The sequence below is a fragment of the Podarcis liolepis genome, assembly GCF_965112155.1.
Source record: "Podarcis liolepis genome assembly, chromosome: 14".
NCBI classification, from domain to species: domain Eukaryota; kingdom Metazoa; phylum Chordata; class Lepidosauria; order Squamata; family Lacertidae; genus Podarcis; species Podarcis liolepis.
Window position 1 is genome coordinate 37,061,852 of NC_139569.1, and position 26,284 is coordinate 37,088,135.

General features: G+C 46.0%; 1 protein-coding gene across 1 annotated transcript; it reads left to right on the forward strand.

Annotated features, from left to right (window-relative positions):
- The first annotated feature begins 216 nt into the window (after positions 1–216).
- On the forward strand, positions 217–25,094 carry MINAR1 (membrane integral NOTCH2 associated receptor 1). The gene is made up of 4 exons (XM_083475336.1): positions 217–380; positions 11,540–13,888; positions 18,589–18,843; positions 24,864–25,094. The coding sequence occupies exons 2-4, from the start codon at positions 11,591–11,593 to the stop codon at positions 25,059–25,061; spliced, it is 2,751 nt and encodes a 916-aa protein (XP_083331462.1). The 5' UTR covers positions 217–380; positions 11,540–11,590; the 3' UTR covers positions 25,062–25,094.
- Positions 25,095–26,284: the final 1,190 nt, after the last annotated feature.

The window sequence follows — 26,284 nt, forward strand, 5'->3', positions numbered from 1 at the left end:
AGCGACCCCCAACAGCAGCAGCAGAAACGTCCCGAGCCGCCCGCAGTGTGCGTTTTGCGTCGCTAGTTTGCAACGACGGGGTTGACCATTGCAGTTGCGCCCCCTCTCCAATGCCGGAGGAGCGCTGGCCTTTTCTTGCTTTGCCTTTTTTTATTGGATTCCAAACCGACGCTTGGGGGGGGGCACTCTGCTGGGGGGGTGTGCTTCCCGTTCGCTCCGCTTTCCCTCCTCTCTTCCTTCTTCCTCCTCCTCCTTGCAAGGTCCCGGCTGCAAGAGCCGCGGCAGAAGACCCTGACGTGAAGGGGACATTGAGGGGAGGGGAGGGGGGAGAAGCAGGCGCCGATCATCCCTCCCCAACTCCTCCACAAGACAACTTCGAGGTAAGAAAGAGAGAATCCGGGATCCTGCAAATCCAAATGCGTAAATAGCCCAAACCGCCACAGTTGGCTTGGACGAGGCTTGGTTTGCTTTCCTAAGGAGTGCTCCCTCCTTCCTTCCTTCCTTCCTTCCACCCACCCACCCCAGACCGCATTTATAAAGTAGGGGAGAGAAATTTGGGAGAGGTTGGAAAAGGACAATGCCAATGAAAAACCGTGTGGGAAGGCCAGGGCCCCGGGTTGGGGAGGAGAGGGGGACAGAGGTATTTATGAAGGGATCCTTTGCCTCTTATAGATGTTTATTTTGGAAAGAGGATTTTGGCAGGTATGGGGCTGGGAGAAAAGCTATACCTGCTGAAATTCCCCACTCTTAAAGGTACAGGAGTCCATTTCCTCCCTCCTGACTGAGCCACCCAAGCCTGAGTCTGGCTAGATCAAGTAGGGAGACTTTTCAACTGACACGGAATAGATTTGGAGTAGGAACACTGGGCTGGCTCTGCCTGCTCCTGCCAACCTCTTTCTCTTTTTATCCTGGCTTCCCCATGGAGCTGTGAAGTGGGGTCCTGCTGTTTCTTGGTGCTTCAGACTCCCAGGGAGGCAAAGAGAGGGAGGGGGATACAAAATTGTTGCAACAACTTCAGCTTTTGTTGGTGATACTTCTCTGACTGCCTGAGTTCCGTAGGATCCCAGCAGAGGCTGGTGATAAGTTGATGGCAAGAGAAAAACAACAACCCAAACCTTGCCGCCACCGCCTTTCCGGATGGGCAATGGCAGTACCAGAAATCAAGGCGAAAATTTGGGGTCTGTAGAGGTCTGGGATGAGTGGGTAAACATTGCAAAAGAACCTGGCTTGCAGGAATGAAAAGACTGTTGTGGATGGGATAGTCAATTCTGGCAAAGTCATCTTTGTTTTGCTTTGTGAAATGGAAACACGGGGAAATGGGCTTCAGGGAGGAGGGGGTGCAATGTTTTGGAATCTACGGTGGGATTGTATGCTTTTACACTTGGTCCCATGCTGCAGATCCTCAATATTAAAAACAACAACAACAACACAGAATTAAGGTGACCATGTTTTAATATCTGTGTGGGCAGGAGAGTCATTCTTGTGCTGAAACTGTGTCTATCTGTGGAAGGATTGTTCCCCGGGTGTGAGGGAGTCAGGAACCAAATCATAACATTCTGTGAGGTTTTATTATGGTGTTTTTTTACTATCATAATTTGCCCTGCTTCCCCCCCCCCTCCCCACACATGTAGATCACTTACCTAATACGGGGGGTTAGTTGCATAACACAATAACAACAGGTATTAATGTAAAGTGTTCTGTAAGGCATTAAGCATTCTTTGAACTTGTGCAGAGAGAAAGAACCAGGGAGGGAGGAATGCTGTGTGGATATACAATGCATCCTTCTTGGAATGTGTGTGTTCAGTCGTGTAAGAGGCGGTGTGTTTGACAACATGGCAATCGAGCCAGCACAACCTTCTTTTTTCCCCTGTGTAAGAAGCTAGGTTTATATAGAGTTTTGTTTTATCACCGTTCCTATATCAGAGGAGAGACATAAACCTCACAACTTCCTTGGCTTCCGCCTATGTTTTTGTGTGTGATGGATGTTTGATGGGAGAGATGAGGAAGCAGATCCACCGAGTGTTGTTCTGTGCAAAGCTTGCTTTTCTTCCCCTTTTCTCCTGCTGCGGAGAATGCAGACTTGCAGTAAACTGTTTGCTGATGAATAAGCCTCTAGCAAATTGCATTGCTTTTTGCTTCCAGGCTGCAGGGCATTGTCCTCACCTCACCACCACCCCGAGCTCCCCATTGGCTTGAGGAGAGTGAATAAAAATCACATTAAGGAGGCGCCTTGCCAGCAAAGTATCTCATACCTGCCCCATGGGGTGGGGATTTGCAGAGAAGCTGAAAGCACAAGCTGGTGGCCCTGGCATTGTGTTCCATTGTGTGTCACACAAGGCTGGCTGGAAGCAAAACTCAACCCCCTGCCCTCCACCTCCTCGCTTTGTAAGAGAATGGGACAGGTTGGACTGGAGTGAGCCTGTGTGGGGCTCTCTGCCTCCTAAGTGCTTTCTTCTCTTCCTCTCTCCCGATTCAGAAAGCAAATGGGCAGGGGCATTGTTTGGCAACATGTGAAGCCACGGAGTGGTCAGGTCTAAGAACTGGCTTTCAGCCTGGTCTTTTGTATGTTTACTCTAAGTCTTAATGCTTATTTTAATGGGGCTTCTTCCTAAGCAAATATACCCAGGCTGTTTCGATCACGTTTGGGAGAACAGCCAAGAGTCTTGTGGGATCTTAAAGGCAGTGTTAGAAACTCAGATACATAAGCTAATCACCAAATGGTACCTCAAACCTAGGTTACACTTGTCACAACAGAATGTCTAGGCACCATTTTTCCCTCAATGAGTTTTATTATTATTATCTTTCATTTCATTTCTGTACTGCTTTATATTTTAAAGGGGGGGGTCTCAAAACGTTTTACAACACATTAAAGCATCAAATAAAAGAATCCAGGATAAAATAAATTCAGCCTTCGAGGGAAATATTTCAAAGTAACATTTTGCTTTCCCCATATTTATTTACCTGCTTTAATTTATATAGCTTCCCCCTAGCAAAACTTCAGGTTTATTGCGGCATACGTTTTCTGTGTAGGGCTTGTTTTGTGAAATGCTTTGGCTGTTGTATCCTTATTCATGGATACAGTATATTTGTGTGTGTTTCTAAATAGTATGGCCAAGAGGCTATGGCATAAAAGGGACTCTCTAGGAACAGGAGCAACCCCACCCAAGCACAACTAAGCTTCACTCAGAGTAGACCAGTTGGAGTTAATGGACCTAACAGAGTCATGTTGATTAATGCCACTGGGTAAAACTTGGTTGAATGCCACCCACTCACTGTTTAAACTCCTGTTGTTTTGGCTATTTAATTTATTTATTCTTCCATTTATATCCTACTTTTCCTCCCAGGTAGCTCTAGTTGGCTTACATGGTTCTTTCCCCCCCACCCTTCATATTACCCTTGTAACAACCTTGTGAGGTAGCTTAGGCTGAGAGTGGGTGGTGATTGGTCCAAGGTCGTCCAATGAGCTTCATGGCTTGAGTGTGGGATTTGAACTCGTCTCGTCTGACACTCTAACTGGTTCTGTGCCATGTGTATTGCTAACTGAGAACGCTCCATGTATTTGGCAGAGTGGACTGTCATCAACAAAGGCTTATGTCGCAATAACATCTTTTGGCTGCAATCCTAAGCACAGTGACTGGGGAGGAGGTCCCATTGAGCACAATGGGAGTTACTTCTGGTCAGACATGCTTGAGATTGCACTGTCCATCTCTAGGGTGCTAAATTACCAATTTTATTTTGGCTCCACAGACTAACATAATCTGAATTTTGGAGATAAGGATCGATGGCAAATAAGGACGGCCCTACTATTGGTCGGAGTGGGGCAGCCGCCTCAGGCAGCAGATGCTGGGAAGCAAGGAGAAGCAGTGAAATATTGGAGATATTGCCGTTGTGGTTGACCCTCTGCTCTTTAAAGCTAACCTGCTGCCTTCACTTGTCATGCAGTATGCTATCCCATCACTTGCACTGAAGTAAGATTCCGTTGCCAGGCCCCATCTCTGCTGTGAATTTAAAGCATTACAGTGGTACCTCAGGTTATATATGCTTCAGGTTACAGATGCTTCAGGTTACAGACTCCGCTAACCCAGAAATAGTACCTTGGGTTAAGAACTTTGCTTCAGGATGAGAACAGAAATCGTGCTCCGGTGGGGCGGCAGCAGCAGGAGGCCCCATTAGCTAAAGTGGTGCTTCAGGTTAAGAACAGTTTCAGGTTAAGAACAGACCTCCGGAATGAATTAAGTTCTTAACCCGAGGTACCACTGTATTATAAAACTTTAAACAGTTATGGCTTCCCCCAAAGAATCCTGGGAACTATAGAGTGTTAAGCGAGCTGCGAGGAGCCCCCTATTCTCCTCACAGCTCCTAAATTTCCCTGGAAAGAAAGGTTGACCACCCAACACTGTTCAACCAGCATGGCGTAGTGGTTAATGCATCAGACTGGGACCTGGGAGACCAGGGTTCGAATCCCCTCTCAACCATGAAACTCACTGGGTGACCTTGAGCCAGTCACTCACTGCCTCTGAGCCTTCTTGTTGTTGAGTCGTTTAGTCGTGTCCGACTCTTTGTGACCCCATGGACCAGAGCACGCCAGGCACTCCTGTCTTCCACTGCCTCCCGCAGTTTGGTCAAACTCATGTTCGTAGCTTCGAGAACACTGTCCAACCATCTTGTCCTCTGTCGTCCCCTTCTCCTTGTGCCCTCCATCGTTCCCAACATCAGGGTCTTTTCCAGGGAGTCTTCTCTTCTTATGAGGTGGCCAAAGTATTGGAGCCTCAGCTTCAGGATCTGTTCTTCCAGTGAGCACTCAGGGCTGATTTCCTTCAAAATGGATAGGTTTTATTTTCTGCCCCTGAGCCTAGCTTACCTCAAATGTTTGTTGTGGGGGGTTGAATGAGGAGGGGGGAAATCATAGATGCCACTTGGAGCTCCTTGGAGAAAAGGGTGGGGTATGAATTAGATATATAAATAAAGTGTAGCTCTGTGAGGGGAATAGAGGCTCTCCTAACAACTGTCAACACCCTTAACAGACTACAGTTCCCATAATTCTTTGGGGGAAGACACAGGTGTTTAAATCGGTGTGATACTGCTTTAAATGTATAGGGCAGATTGTGCCCCGGCCTGGTTGGCTTCTGCATGTGGGATTCGAATGGGGCTCTTCTACGACTCAGGCAGCAAAATGTATTGGTCAGCCTACCTCTCTGCACCTGCAAAACATGCTACATGAAAGTCAGTTCTTAGGATTTCTACGATTTGATTCCGTATTGCTCTGTTGTGAGCTGCTTTGGGCGTCCTTGTATGGCAAAAGTTCCCCTACAAGTTTTGATATTGATAATAGTGTTAGTAACAGTATGGCAAAAATGGGGCTAAATGATCTGAAATCCAAGTATGCTTTTCTTGGTTTTAAGACCACCGGTCTCAAATGCCAGGTTCTGAAGAGTTGCAGCAATTCTCAAAGAATGATGGGTGAATATTGTGCAATACCAAAAAAAACCCCTGAAGATCAAAGTAAGAGTGAATTTTTTAATCGGAGATACTTCTCTAGTATCACAGTACTAGCTCTGCTTGTTTGAAGGTGATTGCATCATTTCTGTCCACACAGTGAAATGCTGGAATTTTACATTGAAAAAGTAATGTATGTCATGCATATTGGCTAAGGTTTCCTTAATATTGCCTAGTCCTGCAGGGTGTTTTTGGTTTTTTAAAGATAATTTTGTGTTGCTTTTCTTTTTTGAAGACAAAATAATCTCATTGCCTCAGAGAAGGTAGTCTTGGGAAGGTAAAATGGAATGATTAATGCCACGGTCTGATCTCCCAACAGCTGAAATGCTGGGCTAAGGCTTTTTCCACCTTCACACAAGGAGTATGAAGTGTCAACCTGCTTTCGTAGAGGTCATGAAAGGATTGATCGGTAGTGAGCCCGTAGCTCGTCCTAAAGACCAACCCTGGTAGACTCTGGCAAGTTGTCAGGTGGTTCTTGTGTGTGCGTTTTCACGGCAGTGCGATTGCTTTGTTCCAGTTGGGAAAACTGAATCTGAGGAAGACTGATCTCTCTTCAAAGACAAATCATTTCCTTTATTGTTAATTGAACAGTCACAAGGCATTTCGTCTTGAAGGTGGCATGGAGCAGATAAGAGAATTTCCTTTGCTAAGTCAACCTCTTTTGACGTGTAATTCTGCAAGCTTTTGAGCTCACACAGGACTCTTCGGCAGGTAGACTAGGAAGGCATTTAAATGCCCAGCTGTTCAAAAACGCCCAAGTTAATTGCAATGAGGGAAATGCAAAGGTAACATACATATTATCTTTGGAGATCAGATCAGCACTTGAGCTTCCTCTGATGCTTTTTTCTATAGTCTATTGCTTGACTCACTTGCTTGATATTTGGGAAAGGGCCATTGCTGAAGTGGTAGAACATCTGCTTTGGATACAGAAAGTTCCAGGTTCAATCCCTGGCAGGCCCATGTAAGGCAAAGGACAGAGAAGCCCCAGAAGCCTGTAAATTTATTTGGCAGGGGAGGTGGGCAGCATTCATGCCTTGGTAGTAGCAGGGGCAGAGCTGGGTGCTCTGGCACCTGGCGTGGCGCACATGCCATGCGTCCAGAGGTGGAGAGATGTGCCCACAGGCCGATTGACACGGCTGCGCAATTCTCCCCTACAGAGAGCCAGGGGAAGGTGGAGAGTCACAGCTTTGCCGCTCGCCGGGCTTGGGGGGGGGTCGCAGGCGAGGGGGGGAGCCCCACACCGAATGTCACCCCCCTTCAGGATGACACACGGGGCGCCCTGAGTAGTAGAGCACATACTTCTCAAGGTCAGGCCCCAGTCAGAGGATTCATACTACAGTGGTACCTTGGGTTACAGACGCTTCAGGTTACAGACTCTGCTAACCCAGAAATAGTACCTCGGGTTAAGAACTTTGCTTCAGGATGAGAACTGAAATCGTGCTCTGGTGGTGCAGTGGCAGCAGCGGGAGGCCCCATTAGCTAAAGTGGTGCTTCAGGTTAAGAACAGTTTCAGGTTAAGAACGGACCTCCGGAACGAATTAAGTTCTTAACCCGAGGTAGCACTGTATAGAAATGGGACGCGGGTGGCGCTGTGGGTTAAACCACAGAGCCTAGGACTTGCTGATCAGAAGGTTGGCGGTTTGAATCCCCGTGACGTGGTGAGCTCCAATGCTTGGTCCCTGCTCCTGCCAACCTAGCAGTTCGAAAGCACATCAAAGTGCAAGTAGATAAATAGGTACCGCTCCGGCGGGAAGGTAAACGGCGTTTCCGTGCACTGCTCTGGTTCACCAGAAGCGCCTTAGTCATGCTGGCCACATGACCCGGAAGCTGTCTGCGGGCAAATGCCAGCTTCCTCGGCCCATAGAGCGAGATGAGTGCCGCAACCCCAGAGTCGGTCATGACTGGCCCTAATGGTCAGGGGTACCTTTACCTTTACCTTTACCACTGTATAGAGCAGGGCTAGGCAACCTAAGGCCTGTGGGCTGGATGCGGCCCAATTGCCTTCTAAATCCGGCCCATGGACGTTCCAGGAATCAGCGTGTTTTTACATGAGTAGAATGTGTCCTTTAAAAAATAAAAAAAAAATAATTAGTATTTTCCACACAACAACAACACGAAAAATATCTAAAAATAACAATACACAACACACTAAAACCAACATTCGAAAAACTAAAAAAGCAACAACAACTAAAAAAACAAAACAAATCCATATCTTACAAGTTAATAATATAAACACTATAAAAACAACAACAAAACAAAACAAAACAACAACAAAACATTGACTTCCACCAATCCCACAGCACATCCTTTATCTCTCTTTGTGTCTTCCTGTTTTTACTGTTTTCCTTATCATCTCTAGCCTAACATGTAGATATAAATCCCTTTCTTATCCTTTCACTTCACAAGGTTATGCCAGACTCAGCCAGATTTCTGTCCTCGAACCTTGACTTTTGAGGTATTCATTTAGGCACTCCCATTCTTCTTTTACTTCACTTTTTGGTTTTTGTCTTATTACGTCTGTCAATTTGGCTAATTCTAAGTATTCTGAAAGCTTACATAACCACTTAGAATGTGTCCTTTTATTTAAAACTCATCTCTGGGTTATTTGTGGGGCATAGGAATTCGTTCATTTTTTCCTTCAAAATATAGTCCGGCCCACCACATGGTCTGAGGGACAGTGGACCGGCCCACGGCTGAAAAAGGTTGCTGGCCCCTGCTATAGAGTATCCTTTAAGAATGACACCACCGTTCCTTTCCTTGGTGTGTTTGTTTTCTGGCTTACCTGCTTTGCTCTGAGATCCACCTTCCCTCAATTCTGCTTTCAGATAGAATCCCCACAATTAATTTTGGAAATGGGCCATTTAGAGATCGACAAAGCAGAGGGAACGAATCGCTGAAAGAAATGGATGAAGGTGGGACACAGGCTGCATAAAAATGTGCATGCGCTAATTTATATGGATAGATGCAAATATGAAAAATAATCACTACAGTTTGAATAGAAATGCAAGAGACATACCTGCTCAGTTTGCTGTTCAGGTATTAACTGTTGATGGGCAACTTCAAGGCCCTTCCTTTCTGCTCTTATGGTCCTTTAATCTGTCAACCAGACAGGACTTCAGATAGAAGACTCCTTCAAATACAGGACTGCCCTCTGTAGAGTAGGATGCATGGACCTTCCTGAAAAAAGGCTGCGGGTATTGATGCCTTTCTTCTGCTCATGTTATTTCCCCCTCGCTCCCCATGGGCATTGATAAAACGCTGGGGAAAGTCATCCTAAGGTGATGTACGGTCAAGATTCCTTTGATGCAGTTTAACTGAAACGTACGTACACTGCAAGCATGTTAGTAAAGCATATCTTGAAAAACATCTTGATGCAATCATTCTTAAAAAAAAGTTTTTATTTATACTTTCCAAGTTTGTACATTTCATTAGTTTTACAATCAAATTAGCATTTCAAAGTGTGACTTCTTTCCCCCTCTTTCTGCGGTTCCTTAAATTTATTTTTAAACATCTTCTGCATATCAAAATTCAGTGCTTTTTTTTCCTGGGGGAAAGCAGGGGTACGCATACCCCTAAACATTTTGGGAATCTAAATTTGGCCTCATTGAGGGGCAATATTTCAATCTGAGTAGGAAAATGAGAGTACTCCTAAACTTTCCTTTTTAACAGAAAAGCACTGTCCAAATTTAATTTGCTCATTTAATTATCTACTTTAAAATATATATTCTTAGGAAACTGCTGGTTATTACAATAATCCTGCTAATGTTTTTTATCTGTTTGCAATTTATCTGTAAATATTCAGTGAACCATTTCCATTCTTTTATAAAAAGTTTGTTGTCTTGATTTCTCATTCTTCCAGTAAGTTTTGCCATTTCTGAATAGTGCGTAAGTTTTTGTATCCATTCTTCCTTTGCTGGGACTTCTGCTTTTTTCCACTTTGGGGCAAGTAGCATTCTTTCTGCTGCAGTAGCATACGTAAATAAATTTCTATACAGTTTAGGTAGTTCTGTCCCCATACAGTGGCACCTCGGGTTACATAAGCTTCAGGTTACAGACTCTGCTAACCCAGAAATAGTACCTCGGGTTAAGAACTTTGCTTCAGGATGAGAACAGAAATCGCACTGTGGCGGTGCGGCAGTAGTGGGAGGCCCCATTAGCTAAAGTGGTGCTTCAGGTTAAGAACAGTTTCAGGTTAAGAATGGACCTCCAGAACGAATTAAGTTCTTAACCCGAGGTACCACTGTAATTCTCAAAATTTTAGGAATTGATGCAATCCTATTGCCAGATTGCTGACTGGGGTAAGGTATTCTGAGGACATAACACCAATCCTGGCATGGCTGTAATGGCCACCAGTTATATTTTGGACTACAGTGGTACCTCTGGTTGCGACCAGGATCCGCTCCGGAGCCCCGTTCACAACCTGAGCAGAACGCACCCCGTGTCTGTGCTTGCGCGGGTCGCGATTTGCAGCGTCTGCGCATGCGTGTGACGTCATTTTGAGTGTCTGCGCATGCACGAGTGGCGAAACCCGGAAGTAACCCTTTCTGGCACTTCCAGGTCGCCGCGGGACGCAACCTGAAAATATTTAACCCGAAGCATCATTAACCCGAGATATGACTATAATTCAAAGTGCTGGTTTTGACCTATAAAGCCTTCTGCAGCTCAGGGCCTCTGTGTTTCCTCACACATGAACCAATTTGAACTCGGTATTTAGGGTTGGGTGATACAATATACCTATGTATCATGATGTCTGAAATAAGGATGGAGCTATGTAGAGGCATTGGCTGGCTTCGCGGTGTCCCCCTCATCGTGATTATTGCCTGCTCTAGTGATTCCCTGCACCCAGCATGAGGTCAGCTGGAGCTGCAGGGAATGAGACACATTGGCTGACTTCAAGGTTCTCACCGCAGCCTGTTAACTAGTCATGGCTTCCCCCAAGGAATTATGGGAACTTCGTTAGGGGTGCTGAGATGTTTTAGAGAGGCATCTTCTTTTCTTCTTCCTGAGATGGGGGATTGAATGTTATACCACTCTGGGAATTGTGGCTCTGTGAGGGGAGCAGAGGTCTCTGTATTGTGAACACTGACTGTCAACAATTATCCAGGGTCCTCTCCCAGACCCACCTGGAAATGTTGGGGATTGAACCAGCACCAAAGCAGCTTCTCTTCCACTGAGCTATGTCCCTTCCCTTCTACTAATCAGAGGCATTAACTCTATGATTGTATGTAATTGTGGTTATTTATACTTTTAAATTTGCTATATCGTTGTTTATTGGATGCTCAGGGCACATACAAACACAAATATGAATTAACAAAAGAATTGCCAGTGTTTGCTACAGTGTGACTGAGAAACGCAGCGGTACCTCGCTTCTCAAACTTAATCCATTCTGGAAGTCCATTCCAAAAGCAAAGCATTCCAAAACTAAGGCGCGCTTTCCCGTAGAAAGTAATGCAGAATGGATTAATCCGTTACAGGCTTTTGAAAACAACCCCTAAAAGAGCAATTTAATATGAATTTTACTATCTAACGAGACCGTTGATCCATAAAATGAAAGCAATAAACAATGTACTGCAATCATTCAGTCAGTAGGTTTCCACACAGTCGCAAAACCAAAAGAGCCAGAAAACCACAAAATTAATAGCAAAAACAGACAGACCTCAGTGTAACACTCAAAACGGAAGTGTGGCACTCAAATCGGAAGCATAACACTCAAACCAGAGCACATTCGGATTCCCAAAAAAGTTTGCAAAACGGAACACTTACTTCCAGGTTTGCAGTGTTTGGGTTCCAAGTTGTTTGAGTACCAAGGCGTTTGAGAACCAAGGTACCACTGTACTGAGATAGATGACATGGTATAGCTTCTTGTGTTCTTAGTGTACATCATTTTAAAAGAAAAAATCAACCCATAGAACACTTAATGAATAAAAGAAAGTGTGATCATTATTCTTATTATTTAAAAAGTTGCTGTTTTGTTTTAGAGATTTTAGGTGGCTTACGAAATACAGCTTACTTTGTTTCTCTTTCCTGTTGTGTGTTCATTTAGAACTGGAATAACGCGACTGGGATAAGCGGCAAAGCCTGATCTCCACCAGGCATGGAAACCAGTCAGGACTCTTCTCTGTTCCTTGTGAACATTTTGGAGGAGCTGGACACCAAACAAAACTCTGTCTCCTACCAGGATCTCTGCAAATCGTTATGTGCTAGGTTTGATCTGTCCCAGTTGGCCAAGCTGCGGAGTGTGCTTTTCTACACTGCCTGCCTAGACCCTAATTTCCCCGCCACCTTGTTCAAGGACAAAATGAGGTGCAGCGTGAACAACCAGCAGTCGAAGAAGATCATGGTTGCGGCAGACATCGTGACGATATTCAACCTCATACAGATGAACGGCGGGGTGGCCAAGGAGAAGCTTCCTGTTTCCCGGGGAAAGATGGGGAAGAAAGAGTCTCTGGAGTCCTGCCGATCGGACACAGAAGTGTGCAATATGGTGGACTGCGTGCTCAACTGCGAGCTGAGGGATGGAGAATTTAACAGGGGGTATTCGAACAGGAGGTCGTCCAAATGCAGGAAAGGGGATTGCAAGGACTGCCCGCAGTTCGTACCTGCTTCTGAGCCCAACTTTCTGCTTGGGGTCAATAAGGAGATGAAAGGGCGAGCGGCTTCCCTGGACCGACTGCAGGCCTTGGCGTCTTACACCATTGCCAGCTCTCCCCCCTGCGAAATGCAGAGCACATATTTCCCCATGAACCTCGAAACCGAGTCTATATCTGACCAGGACTCCTTGCCCATCAGCGCGAGCATCAAGGAGGCATTCATTTCAAACGACGAGCCGTTTGTGATGCAGTCGTGCGTGCAGAAGCGGAACATCTTCAAGGAGGACTTCCACAACCTCATAACCATTTCGCCCAGCTTAATGTCGCCCACTAGCAAAGCAGAGGACGAGCTCGTCGAACCTCCGGGCAGGAAAGAGACCTCCAAGCAGGCGTTTTTCAACCACAGCTTTGAGATGCCCTACAGCAGCCAGTACTTGAACCCGATTTATTCGCCTGTGCCTGATAAAAGAAGGGTCAAGCATGAAAGCTTAGACGATCTCCAGGCTTCTACTTACTTCGGCCCAACAACCGTTCTCGGACCGCAAGAAACCAAACGGTGGCTGGGGAAGCCGAGCAAACAAACTCCATGGCCGGTCAAAAGCTGGAGTTTGAACACCGAAGAAGTACCTGATTTTGAAAGGTCCTTTTTCAACAGGAAACAGTCTGAAGAAAATCCACGGTACCAGGGTTCAAACAGCCAGCCTTCCAATTTCCCAGCCACAGAGAGGCGCCAGCCTTATCTCAACCCCAAGGATCAGCAGTCAATGATGCAGTCTGGCTACGCCATGAAACCAAACGGGCATAAACCCAAAGACATCCCCTCCATCTTGGAAGTGGAGAAACACGAGCCCATGAAGAAGTTTAAAGACAAGAGTATTAACTGCACCTCCATCCAGCTTCTCAGCATTGACAAAACAAACAGTGTTGGGACACAGACAGACCAACAGGGGCTGGAACACAAGAAGTGCAAAGAGATGGTCCACCCCAGTCAGAATAAATATGGAGAGAGACCTTCTCTTAAGCAGTCCGATGACGACTCTGAAATTGTCAGCGACGACATCAGCGATATCTTCAGGTTTCTGGATGACATGAGCATCTGTGGGTCTACGGGGGGGGGGCAGTCGTCGTGTTACAACAGCACTGGCTCGCTTTCTCAGATACACAAATCGGACTGCGAAAGCTCCCCTGAACACCACTTAGCTAAAATCTCCAACGGCAATGCCGGCAACAAGCTGGAAAAAGTCTCGCGCCTGGAGATCAGCGGCACAGACGACGAGCTGAAAACCAGCGTCTGCAAACTGGTTCTAAGGATTGGGGAAATCGAAAAGAAACTGGAGTCTCTCTCCAGCGTCAGGGATGAAATTTCCCAAGTTCTGGGGAAGCTGAACAAGTTGGATCAAAAGATTCAGCAGCCAGAGAAAGTGAGCGTCCAACTGGATCTCAATTCCTTGACCAGTGAGGTTCAGTCTGAAGAAAGTACCTCACCCAGGATCTTTTCGTGCCATAATTCTTCGCACGGAGGCAAACTGGAGAATAATCCGGACTGGTGTTGTTCGGATGCCAGTGGCAGCAATAGCGAAAGCCTCCGGGTCAAAGCCTTAAAAAAAAGCTTGTTCACCAGGAGGTCTTCGAGGTCCCTGACAGAGGAAAACAGTGCCACAGAATCCAAGATAGCTAGTATATCTAACTCCCCTAGAGACTGGCGAGCTATCACATATACGAACCAAGCTGGCATTACGGAGGAAGATATGAAAGACAGGGGTGGAGGCGAGAACAAAGACTGGCACAGAAAATCCAAAGAGGTAATTTTTCAATTTCTGCTCAGTGAATTATATTTTTAACTTGACTGCATGAAAAGGATCTGGTGTATTTCATGAAAGGCTCCGAGGATTACAACATCTGCCTACTACTACACTACTGTTAGAATTGTTTTAATGAATTTCCGTCTGTTTTCTTAACCCACTTGTTTTTTCCTTCCCCACGGCAATATCCAGAATACATAAAGAGCTGCAGTCTAAAAACAACACCGATCGTATAATTTGAGATTGTCCCAAAACAACACTAGCTGCCCCAAAATGTAGATTTTTTAAATTTACATGGTATACTTAGAATCATAGAATTGGAAAGCGACCCCATGGATCATCCAGTCCAATCCCCTGAAATGCAGGAATATGCATCCATACGGGCATCAAAATCGCCACCTTGGCCAACTGAGCTGACCTGAAAGCAAATAGACTTGTATAGTTCATTTGACAGTTCAGTTTTCATGTTAATTCTTTACAGATAGGACTCACCTGTTGGTGAGAAATGCCTTTAAGAAGTGTACATTCACATGTGCTCTTCCTCTGTTTAGATATCTTTGTATTCTGGCATTATTATTATTATTATTATTATTATTATTATTATTATTATTATTATTATCTGATGTTGGTCTATAATTATAGGGCCGCACTCATGGCCTTATGTTAAGGGTAAATTGGCTGAATTAAATCCCACCACTATAATGAGAAGTCAAGTTTCCCGGGGATAGTTAGAAAATGGTTCATCGGACTGATTTGAAACTGGGCAGTGTAGGAGAGGCATTTTTCAGGATGGTTCAAACCAAATTTGGGGTAGAAGGGGTAAGAAATGGCTTATTCTGAAGAGGTTTTTAAAAAACCTAAACAAAATACCAGCTTCTTGATGGGTACCTTATGTTTTTATTTCTTAGACTTTGCTCAGGTGATTTTTTCCAGAAATATTTCTCCATTTGTACTGCATCTTTTCTGTTAGGTCAAAGGGAATGCCTAGAGTGTGCTTTTGTCTAATAGTAGTGTAATATGTTTGTAGATTGGGTTAAAAATAAACAAATAAATCAAAAAGGCATTTTTGTGGCCAATGTTGGTCAATGGGATTTCATAAGGTTGTTCCTTGCACATGCTCAGTACGAACTTGTTGTGAGAGAAGTTTAGGTGGAGGAAAGTTGGGTGGAGTGAGAATGTCTGTCAGACAGGTCAGTTGGAACATGCCAACATGGATATGTGAAGGACAGAAAAGAACTGCGAGAGGGAAATGAAAGTTTATTGTTATTTTTAATTATAGAGCCACAGCGGTTAGGGGTATGTGTGTTGACTGAATCGTGTTCCTCCATTTATGATTAGAAATTGGAAGGGCGGTAGTAGGTTCTACGACTTACAGTTTGAGCGTGTCTCAGCGGAATGATATGAAACTCAGCAGCATAGGAGAGACAGCTTCGAGGGCAGCCCATGATGAACTTGAGATGGACAGGATAAGAAATGGCTTTTTTTGGATGAATTCAGCATTTGGTGAGAGACTTCAGCTTGTTGACAGGTTCTGTGCATTGTTCTTTCATAGATTTTGCTGGGGTGGTTTTTCAGGGGAAAAATTTGTTTGTAGTTGTAATGGGTTTAGGGGTTGCTCGTGCGTAAGTTGCCGCCACTCCTGGCGAGGTTACCTGGTTAAACCCTTTCTGACTGAACAGCCTCCAGCATTGTGACTGTCTCAGTCGCTGGCAGAATCCGTCAGTGGGCGTTTCTTAAACTTCTTCCAGCACAAAAGTTCCTTGACGCCTAGTCTCCGCCTAGACTCCCTGCGCGGAAGCCTTCTGCGCAGGGAGGGTGTGGGCAGCAGAGGACCCGTACTCCCTCCAATGGTCTCCGGCGAGGAGTCTTGGAGCCTCCTCTCCGATTCCCCCATCTGCCCCCCCCCCCTTCGCTACTGGTGTTATGCTGATTTCCTTCCCCAGCGGACGGGCTGCCTCTCTCCCTACTGGGACCCTCTCCGCCATCCCTCTGGAGCCTTCCCTCCGCCTCTAGCTCCGATGGCAGTTCCATGACAGTAGTGTGTGATTTGAGGAAACTAGGGATGGTTTAAAGATTAAGAGAGTATGTAACATGTGCTTGTCACATTGTGTAACATGTTTGTAGTTTGTGGGCATTTTAAAGAAGATCCTTCTTCTTGGTTGAGCGGTACAGAATTTTATGAGTATATTAAATAACTTATACAAATAAGTTTCTTCTTGTTTTTAAACAGGCTTTAAAGTCTTTCTCGTTCACAAGGCTTTTATGAATGATTAAAGCCTTGCTTGCTCCTGTGTATACTATTATGCTTATGGGTTTTGTTTTAATTATTTATCCTGTTTTGAACTGTAGAAGTTTTCTTTGTTTGTTTAGTTATGTCAGGTGCCTTGAGAATTTATTTTATTTTATTTCGAGAAATCCAAAGAAGATTGTTTCAATTTGTATATTATTTCAGAAGGTGCAAAATTGGTAAGGTAAAGGTAAAGGGACCCCTGACCATTAGGTCCAGTCGTGACTGACTCTGGGGTTGCGGCGCTCATCTCACTTTATTGGCCAAGGGAGCCGGCGTACAGCTTCCGGGTCATGTGGCCAGCATGACTAAGCCGCTTCTGGCGAACCAGAGCAGCGCACGGAAACGCCGTTTACCTTCCCGCCGGAGTGGTACCTATTTGTCTACTTGCACTTTGACGTGCTTTCGCACTGCTAGGTGGGCAGGAGCTGGGACCGAGCAATGGGAGCTCACCCCATCACGGGGATTCGAACCTCCAACCTTCCGATCGGCAAGCCCTAGGCTCTGTGGTTTAACCCACAGCGCCACCCATGTCCCCGCAAAATTGGTAGATTCATATTAAAATGTGAACGGTATTTCTTACCCTGTTCCTAGTCACTTTCAGAGTCACTTCCCTCCTTCCGCACATAGGAGGCAGAGTTTTAGGGAAGAGATGGAGGGAATCAACCCTCCCTAGCCAGCCAACCGACTCACCTGTGTGGAGTTTCATGAGCTCTTCTGCATGAAATTCCTGGTTGACTAGGGGTGCATTCAGAAATGGGGAATAGTGCATGGGACACGGGTGGCGCTGTGCTCTTAACCACTGAGCCTCTTGGGCTTGCCGATCAGAAGGTCGGCGGTTCGAATCCCCGCGACGGCGTGAGCTCCTGTTGCTCCGTCCCAGCTCCTGCCAACCTAGCAGTTCAAAAGCATGCCAGTGCAAGTAGACAAATAGGTACCGCTGTGGCGGGAAGGTAAACGGCGTTTCCGTGCACTCTGGCTTCTGTCACGGTGTCCCATTGTGCCAGAAGCGGTATAGTCATGCTGGCCACATGACCCAGAAAGCTGCCTGTGAACAAATGTCCGCTCCCTCAGCCTGAAAAGTGAGATGAGCACCACAACCCCATAGTCGCCTATGACCGGACTTATCCATCCAGGGGTGCATTAGTTTTCCTGATTATAACAGTAGTGCTACTGCCCCGTTCTCTAATGTTCCTTTCACACTGCAGTACCTGTTGTGTTATGGAACTGTAGCTTATTGACCCCTAAACCAGCATATTTGCATTGACTTTCATTCATACCACTAGACATGGTGTGACACAACCAAAGTCATTGGACAACGTTTCTACAGAAGCTACATGTGTGCTTCTATTCCTCCATGATACTGGCAGGAAAGAACTATATGCTGGTGTACTGCCCCAAATTTTGGCACTTTACTTCCACAATTTTTCTGGGTTAAGGGCTGCAAATGGTGCCCCCCAGCCCGCAATCAAATAACACAGAAATGAGCACTAAACAAGTACTGCATTCCATTAGTTTTCCCATAAGTGGCTTCTGCATTGTGTATAATGCAGAAATAAACAGCAAGGGAAACATTGGGGAAATGTAATAAACCAATTAGTTAAAGTATAGTTTTGTTGTACTTCTGTTAGATCAAGGTCCTGAATGATGGATGTGTATGTATATTTTGATGAACTGAATTGGCGGGGAAGTGTGTATCAAAATAGTAGTATTTAGCTTATTTTTTAGTAGTAGTATTTAGGGCTGAGCGATATTTGGTTTTCAACAGCAGCTAAACATCATGATTTTTATTTTTATTATTTATACCCCACCCTCCCCAGCCAAGGCCTGGTTCAGGGTGGCTAACAAGCAATAATGAAAACAAGTTGAATGAATACAACTTAAAAACAAGATTAAAATACAACGTTAAAATAGTGAAACAGTAAAATATAAAAATGTTAAAATGCAGCCTCATCACAGGACGAGAAAGAAAAAAGAAAGTGATATAGATGATATAGTGATATAGCAGAATGTCTGAATGGTTTTTCCTGCACCGTGATTTTTGCGCAGCACAGAACACACACACATCGTGATTCACAATAAAAAATTATGAAACCAATATCACAATATGGACTTCAAACCAGTCTTGAATGATATATCACCCAGCTCTAGGTGTAATACATATAGTAACCATTTTATGGATGATATATAATACGACTTGTGCTGTACCTGTGATGTTCTATTATGTAATTGCCATTTGTTGTTTGCAAGCCGCTTTCGGATTTGTTTGAATGGAAAGTGGCGTAGAAACACATTGAATGAAATTAAAAATGAATCGAATAAACAGCCATCTGGATGCAGCCAAGGCGACTGAGTTGTTGAGCACAAAACTCCTTTCTTTCCTTCTCTGAACTCCTTGTGCGACTCCCTGCAGGCAGAGAGGCAATATGAAACCCCCCACGCCCCAAGGCACTCCAAGCAACCCAAAGATGGCTTCTTGATTGAGCAAGTCTTCAGCCCCCACCCTTACCCGGCGTCGCTCAAGTCGCACATGAAGACCAACCCCCTCTACACGGACATGCGGCTGATGGAACTGGCGGAAGTGAAGCGGGCTCAGCCGTCGTGGACCATTGAGGAATACACAAGGAACTCGGGCGAGAAAGGAAAGTTGGCCGCTCTGGATCTACAAGTGAGTCACGTTGGTTTCCACCGTGGGTGGCCTGTGCCAAAGTGGAACCTACCCAAAAGAAGGGGAAACCTGAATGTTGAAGGGTATAGAGATTCATATTGTCAGTAAGTATGTCAGAGCCTCTAAGTGTCCCTGTTTTCCAAGGACAGTCCCAGATTTACAGAAGCCGTCCTGGTTTCTGATGTGATCGCTTTTTCTTAAGACGTCCCTATTTTCATCGGAGAAATGTTGGAGGGTGTGGAGTTATGTGACCCCCCCCCCAACCAAGGAGATAAGTAACGATACAACCTTTAGAAGACATCTGAAGGCAGCCCCGTAGAGGGAAGTTTAAAAATGTTTAATGTTTTATTACCATAGATTCCGGAGTATTAGGCAACTGGGTGTATTAGACGACCCCCCAAAATGGCAGCTGCAATTTGGGGGTTCGTCATAAGCCCAGCCGCCTAATACGCTGGGCAGCTCCGCCCCAGGAGAAAGCCGTCTGGAGCAGAGCCTGCTGCTGGCTGCTGCTGCTTCAGAGCTGCCGCAGCAGCAGCAATGGGCGGGCTCCGTTCCACGCCGCCCATACCCGGCGTATAAGACGACCCCTGACATTTTAACCTCATTTACGGGGTTAAAAAGTCATCTTATATGCCGGAATCTACGGTATGTTTTTCATATATATCGGAAGCCACCCAGTCAGATGGGTGGGGTATAAATATGATGATTTTGATGATGATGAAATAGGTAAAAGGTAAAGGTACCCCTCCCCGTACGGGCCAGTCGTGTCCGACTCTAGGGTTGCGCGCCCATCTCGCTTAAGAGGCCGGGGGCCAGTGCTGTCCGAAGACACTTCCGGGTCACGTGGCCAGCGTGACAAGCTGCATCTGGCGAGCCAGCACAGCACACGGAACGCCATTTACCTTCCCGCTAGTAAGCGGTCCCTATTTATCTACTTGCACTTAGGGGTCCTTTCGAACTGCTAGGTTGGCAAGCGCTGGGACCGAACGACGGGAGCGCACCCCGCCGCGGGGATTCGAACCGCCGACCTGACGATCGGCAAGTCCTAGGCGCTGAGGTTTTACCCACAGCGCCACCCGCGTCCCCGATAATAATAATAATAATAATTTATTATTTATACCCTGCCCATCTGGCTGGGCCTCCCCAGCCCCTCTGGGCGGCTTCCATAAAAACCAAAAATACAGTAAAATATCACACGTTTAAAAACTTCCCTGAACAGGGCTGCCTTAAGATGTCTTCTGAATGTCAGGTAGTTGTTCATCGCTTTGACATCTGCTGGAAGGGCGTTCCACAGGGCGGGCGCCACTACCGAGAAGGCCCTCTGCCTGGTTTCCTGTAACTTTGCTTCTCGCAATGAGGGAACCGCCAGAAGGCCCTCGGCGCTGGACCTCAGCGTCCGGGCAGAATGATGGGGGTGGAGACGCTCCTTCAGGTATACTGGACCGAGGCCGTTTAGGGCTTTAAAGGTCAGCACCAACACTTTGAATTGTGCTCGGAAACGTAATGGGAGCCAATGTAGGTCTTTCAAGACCGGTGTTATATGGTCTCGGCGGCCTCCCCCAGTCACCAGTCTAGCTGCCGCATTCTGGATTAGTTGTAGTTTCCGAGTCACCTTCAAAGGTAGCCCCACGTAGAGTGCATTGCAGTAGTCCAAGCGGGAGATAACCAGAGCATGCACCACTCTGGCGAGACAGTCCGCAGGCAGATAGGGTCTCAGCCTGCGTACCAGATGGAGCTGGTAAACAGCTGCCCTGGACACAGATTTGACCTGTGCCTCCATGGACAGCTGTGAGTCCAAAATGACTCCCAGGCTGCGCACCTGGTCCTTCAGGGGCACAGTTACCCCATTCAGGACCAGGGAATCCTCCACACCTGCCCTCCTCCTGTCCCCCAAAAACAGTACTTCTGTCTTGTCAGGATTCAACCTCAATCTGTTAGCCGCCATCCATCTTCCAACCGCCTCCAGACACTCACACAGGACCTTCACTGCCTTCACTGGTTCTGATTTAAAAGATGATGAAATAGGACGTCCCTATTTTCAATGTAGAAATGTTGGAGGGTGTAGTAGGTTTGGATTGCAACCCTGTATATGAGAGGTGCGGGAGCTTCTTCCTGTGAACTGCATTCCCTCAGGAGAAAGTGGTCAGGGTCTACATACCAGGAGTGGGTGGGGCCCACTCTCATTATTTATTTATTTATTTATTTGATTTCTATACCTCCCTATACCCGAAGGTCTCAGGGTGGTTCACATATAGTAGGCATCCTCAACCTCAGCCCTCCAGATGTTTTGTGACTACAATTCCTGGCATCCCTGACCGCTGGTCCTGCTAGCTAGAGATCCTGGGAGTTGTAGGCTAAAAACATCTGGAGGGCCGAGGTTGAGGAAGCCTGACATAAAGGATCACATATATATATATAATAAAAATACAAACGACACCCCAATGGAACTGCCCTAAAAAGAGCCAGCATTTTTAAAAGTGTGTAGGATGTAAATCAGATCAGTCAAAGGCCTGGTTAAAGAGGAACGTTTTTGCCTGGCGTCTAAAGGTGTATAATGAAGGTGCCAGGCGAACTTTCTTGGAGAGAACATTCCACAGATGGGGAGCCACTGCAGAGAAGGCCCCGTTTTTGTGTTGCCACCCTCCTGACCTCTCAAGAGGGGGAACACAAAGAAGGGCCTCAGAAGATGATCTCAGGGTCCGGGTAGGTTCATATGGAAAGAGGTGGTCCTTGAGGCATAGCGGTCCTGAGCCGTTTAAATCACATTCCCTCCCTCTAGGGGCAGAGGCAATAATGCAGTGATATCAATTGCAGGAACCCACTGGAGGGGAGAGCGCTGTTGTGCTTGGTTCCTACTTGAGGATTTCCTCCTGCAGGCATCGGGGGGGGGGGGGGCTGTGAGAACAGGATGACTAGATGGGTCCAGCAGGTTCATCTCATGTTCACACAAATTCACACACATGTAAGATGTGCGCAGGTGTTCGCATGAATGCCTGAATGATCTCAAGTGTGGATTGGTGCACATGCCCAATGTCCTTGTGGGCATTGCCTGTCCCCACTCAGTCCACAGTCTTCCGCATGCCCTGGTCCTTGATCATTCAGAGAGTTCTACTAGCATTCAAAGGAACACAAGAAGAAGCCACACAGAGAGGTTCCTTGGACAACACAGACAAGATCAGGGACCAAGCACGGAGAATAAATGTACACAAGGACATTGGGGTGGGCCTTGTGTGCGCACCTAAACATGCCATACTTGTGTGTGAATTGGGTGTGTGCAGTGATAGGGTGTCCCATCATTCAGCCTGGTCCCTGAGGTCCAACTCCGAGGGCCTTCTGGTGGTTCCATCACTGCAGGAAGTGAAGTTACAGGGAACCAGGCAGAGGGCCTCCCTGTGAGATGCCCTCCTATCAGATGTCAAGGAGATAAAGAACTACACAACTTTCAGAAGACATCTAAAGGCAGCCCTGTATAGAAAAGTTCTTTAATGTTTTATATGTGCTGGAAGCCACTCAGAGCAGCTGGGGAAACACAGCCAGATGGGTGAGATATAAAAATAATAATAATAATAATAATAATAATAATAATAATAATAATAATAATAATGTTGATCCCTTCTAGTTTTGGTATTTATTTGGTCTGCCCACTGCTAGTATGTACATCCTGACTACTTTGGACCATTTGCACGCTAAGGCGCACAGCTGACTAGATCTCTAAATCCACCCACACAACGTTCACTCACAACCCATTCTCAACACTTTCACACCAGCTGCTTGGCTTCTATGCTACAGTGCTTAGAGGGGGCTTCCTTTCTCAGCAGGCAGTATGGAAATGTAGCAAGCTGCCCACAGAGATCAGGAGCAGTCTCTTGCTCCATGACAGCCTCAGCAGCAGGAGAGCAATGGAACAAGTCCCTGCTAGATAGGATTTTGCAGTCTAGCAGCAAACCACTGTACAACAAGTTCCCCATCTCTCACTTTGCCTACTCTAAATCCTCAGAGCGCATCATGCATATTATAACTAGGGTTGTAGCGTTCAGTCAATTATCTGTTTTAGAAACTGACCAACTGGAGAGGTGCAAATCAGGTAGCAGAGTTGCTGCTGCTGCTTAAAAATGTTGATTGCTTTGTTTTTGTTTGTTAAAACTCATTTATTCAAAAGTTACAATGCAGCTTTGTTCCCTGCTGTAACATCACAGAATGACCAATGCATTCCTCAATCCCTCATCACTGTCATTTTGGCTCGCTGGATACCCTCAGTAGGAACCCAACAACCAATCTGATTTCAATTAATATATTAATTGTTTTTAATAAGATACTCCCTTCTAGGTTTGAGATGACCCAGGGCAAAACACCCAAATGGACTTTGCATATGACGGTCAGTAGTCGCACTCCAAATCAGCACCAGATGCCATTTTAATTTCCCACGATGCCTGGTGTTGAAATAGCTCTGCTCTGAGATGTTGTGTGGGAAGCTAAATTGACTGTTCCACACCACCTGGCCCAGGAGCCTCAGAGCTGGCAAATAATATTATGGTTGGTCCCTGGCAACTGACCGAGGATTACGAATGCAGGTGTCAGGTCTGGTTGGCCTACGTGGCTGGTAGGCTCCCTTCGGTTCTGTGGGTCGCTTGTTGTGCAGGCCTGCCCTCCCTCAGAATTTTACACATGAGTTGTATTTTAAATAGTAATTTCCCCACCACCACCAGATGCTTTTCGCAGTTTCTGTCACACACAGGTGGCAAGATTCAGGAATAAATCAGCCGTTCTGAGACCCAAGAGACTGGAGGGGTTAGAAGATTTCAGTCACAAGGTGTTGCTAGGACTTGACTTAAGGACATCTTGCAGTCTGTTTTTAGAGAGGCTGCCGAATTGAGAGCAGGAAGCGTTGCAACAGGGGAGCGTGAGGCAGCCACTTTATAATAAGCTTTGTTTCGTTGTTTGTTGCAAATTTGAGAGCGTGGCGACAGAGGAAGACATCTTTGGGAAGCTGCCTGTCAGCCTGAATTTTTCAGCGGATCCAATACACTCTCTTTTTATATTCAGTGGATTCTCGGGTTGCAAACGTGATCCGTGCAGGAGGCACATTCGCAACCCGCAGTGTTCGCAACCCACAGTGCCGTGTCTGTGCATGTATGGGTCGCGATTCGGCGCTTCTGCACATGCAAAAAGCGTGATTTAGTGCTTCTGTGCATGTGCAATTGCCGAAACCTGGAAGTAACCTGTTCCAGTACTTCCGGGTTCGGCGCGGTGCACAACCTGAAAACATGCAACCTGAAGCATTTGTAATCCAAGGTATGACTGTACCAGTGGCGTAGTGTGGGGGGTGCAGGGGGGCCAGCTGCACCGGGCGCAACATCTGGGGGTTAGGGTTAGGGGGCGCAAATCCACGGGTTAGGGGGCGCAAATTACTTGCCTTGCCCCGGGTGCTGACAACCCACGCTACGCCACTGGACTGTACAGTCATACTTCAGCTCCTGAATGCCTCCCTTGATGAACTTTTTGGCTCCCGAATGCCAAAAACCCAGAAGTAAGTGTTCCGGTTGTTGAACATTTCGGAAGCTGAATTGGGCTTCCAGAACTGATTAAGTTTGGCAACCGAGATTTGTCTGTAGATGGCTTCAAAGAAGAACCGCTTCTTGCCTGTGTCCGCTTCGCTATCACTAGCCACGATGTCTATGTTTTGCCTCCACTGTCAGAATACTGCTTACTGGGAATCAAGCAGGAAGAGTCTCCTCACAGAACTACAATTCCCAGAGTGGTTTAGCAATCAAGCCTTCTTCCAGGGAATTCTGGGAATTGTGGTTCTGTGAGCAGAATGGCAGTTTCCTAGCAAACTCTCAGGACCCTTAACAAACTACGCTTTCCCAGAATTCTTTGGGGGAAGTCGTGACTGTTCAAGTGGTACAGCAGTGCTTTAAATGTATCGTGCGGATGTGGCCTAAGTTGTGCATATCCTTATTTAGAGCTGGAATTTAGAGAAAGAGAATCTTAATGGCTTTATTTTTCTTTTTACTTTCCAGACTCAAGAATCTTTAAACCCCAACAATTTAGAGTACTGGATGGAGGACATCTATACCCCAGGCTATGACTCGTTACTAAAGCGCAAAGAAGCTGAATTCAGAAGAGCAAAAGTTTGCAAAATAGCTGCCCTGATTGCAGCCGCAGCCTGTACTGTTATCCTTGTCATTGTCGTTCCCATATGTACTATGAAATCGTGAATTTGACGATGGATGAATAAATCCATCCTGTAACATTTGCTCCAGATATTCCATTCAGTCTTTTAAATAATCACCGTATGGCAAAAATTGTAACCGTGAACTGGGAAGGATGCGCTGAGCGATCCCAGCGAGGGAGCATGTAAAGACATTTGGGGTTTGTTTGTTTCTGTTTCTGTTTTTTTTTTTTTTAAAGAAGAGTCTTTTTAAAATAGCAAAGCACCTGGCAGACTTAACGCTAACTAGGTTTAAATTTTTACACGTTATTACAAGTGGAGTTCTTTTCCTCTCTTTCCCCCCCACCCTTTGAAGAGAAGATAAAATATTTTGCAAGACTGGCTGTGGATGAAGAAAGTAGTTCCTCTCCCTCCTCTGTACCGAGAGAGATTTTATACTAAAGTTCTCTAGATTGACTGCTAACCATCCTGTACAAATATGCATCTCGTCAGACAGATAAGAGCAGTGATACTGCACTCCAAAGTATGAACAACCTGAATGTATTTTTGTGCTGGTTCTGTTACGTATTCCTTGTTTGTCCAGTTTTGAAAGCAGATTGGTTGCCATGGGACGGGTGCGTTCCTACATTTGGAATCGATAAGGGCTCTTTGTAACAAGGTCTTCCCCTCAGACCCTCCTTTGTTATCACTCAGTACTTTGGTGAAGCATCATCTGCTGTAGACCAAAAAGATCCAAAAGGGTTTTTTATTGCTTGCATTAATAATCATATTTCCCAAAAAAAAAAAAGCCGGCATGTGCTTCCAGCCAAAAAAAGGTGGCACTGTTGTTGTTTTACCTCCACCAATGGCGTGCAAATGTTGCTCTTTTGTTCTGTTCCAGTCATGGCGAAATCCAACAAATTCAGGAGGTGTCCATTGTTCTTCTGCGATGGTTGGAATGCTTATAACCAGAATGGTTGTAACTTTAGAGAAGTTTGCACAGTTGCTGTTGGTTTCTTGGTGTGGAGAGGAAAGGATCCATGCGCAGGCAACATAATTCCTGGTGACATGCATGTTGTCTGTGCAGTCCTATCACTTGTGCACACATGAGAAAGGCCATGTGCATGTGTCAGATGTTTGCGCATGGAGCTCCGACACATGAGGGCTAGTCTTGGACCCATCAGGATCCTCCACTGTGTGGAAAAGCTCTGTGCATGTGCATTGATGTGGCACATATGCCCAATGTACGTATGGGTGGTGGGATCTAGCCGGTTCAGTGCATAGGCAGTG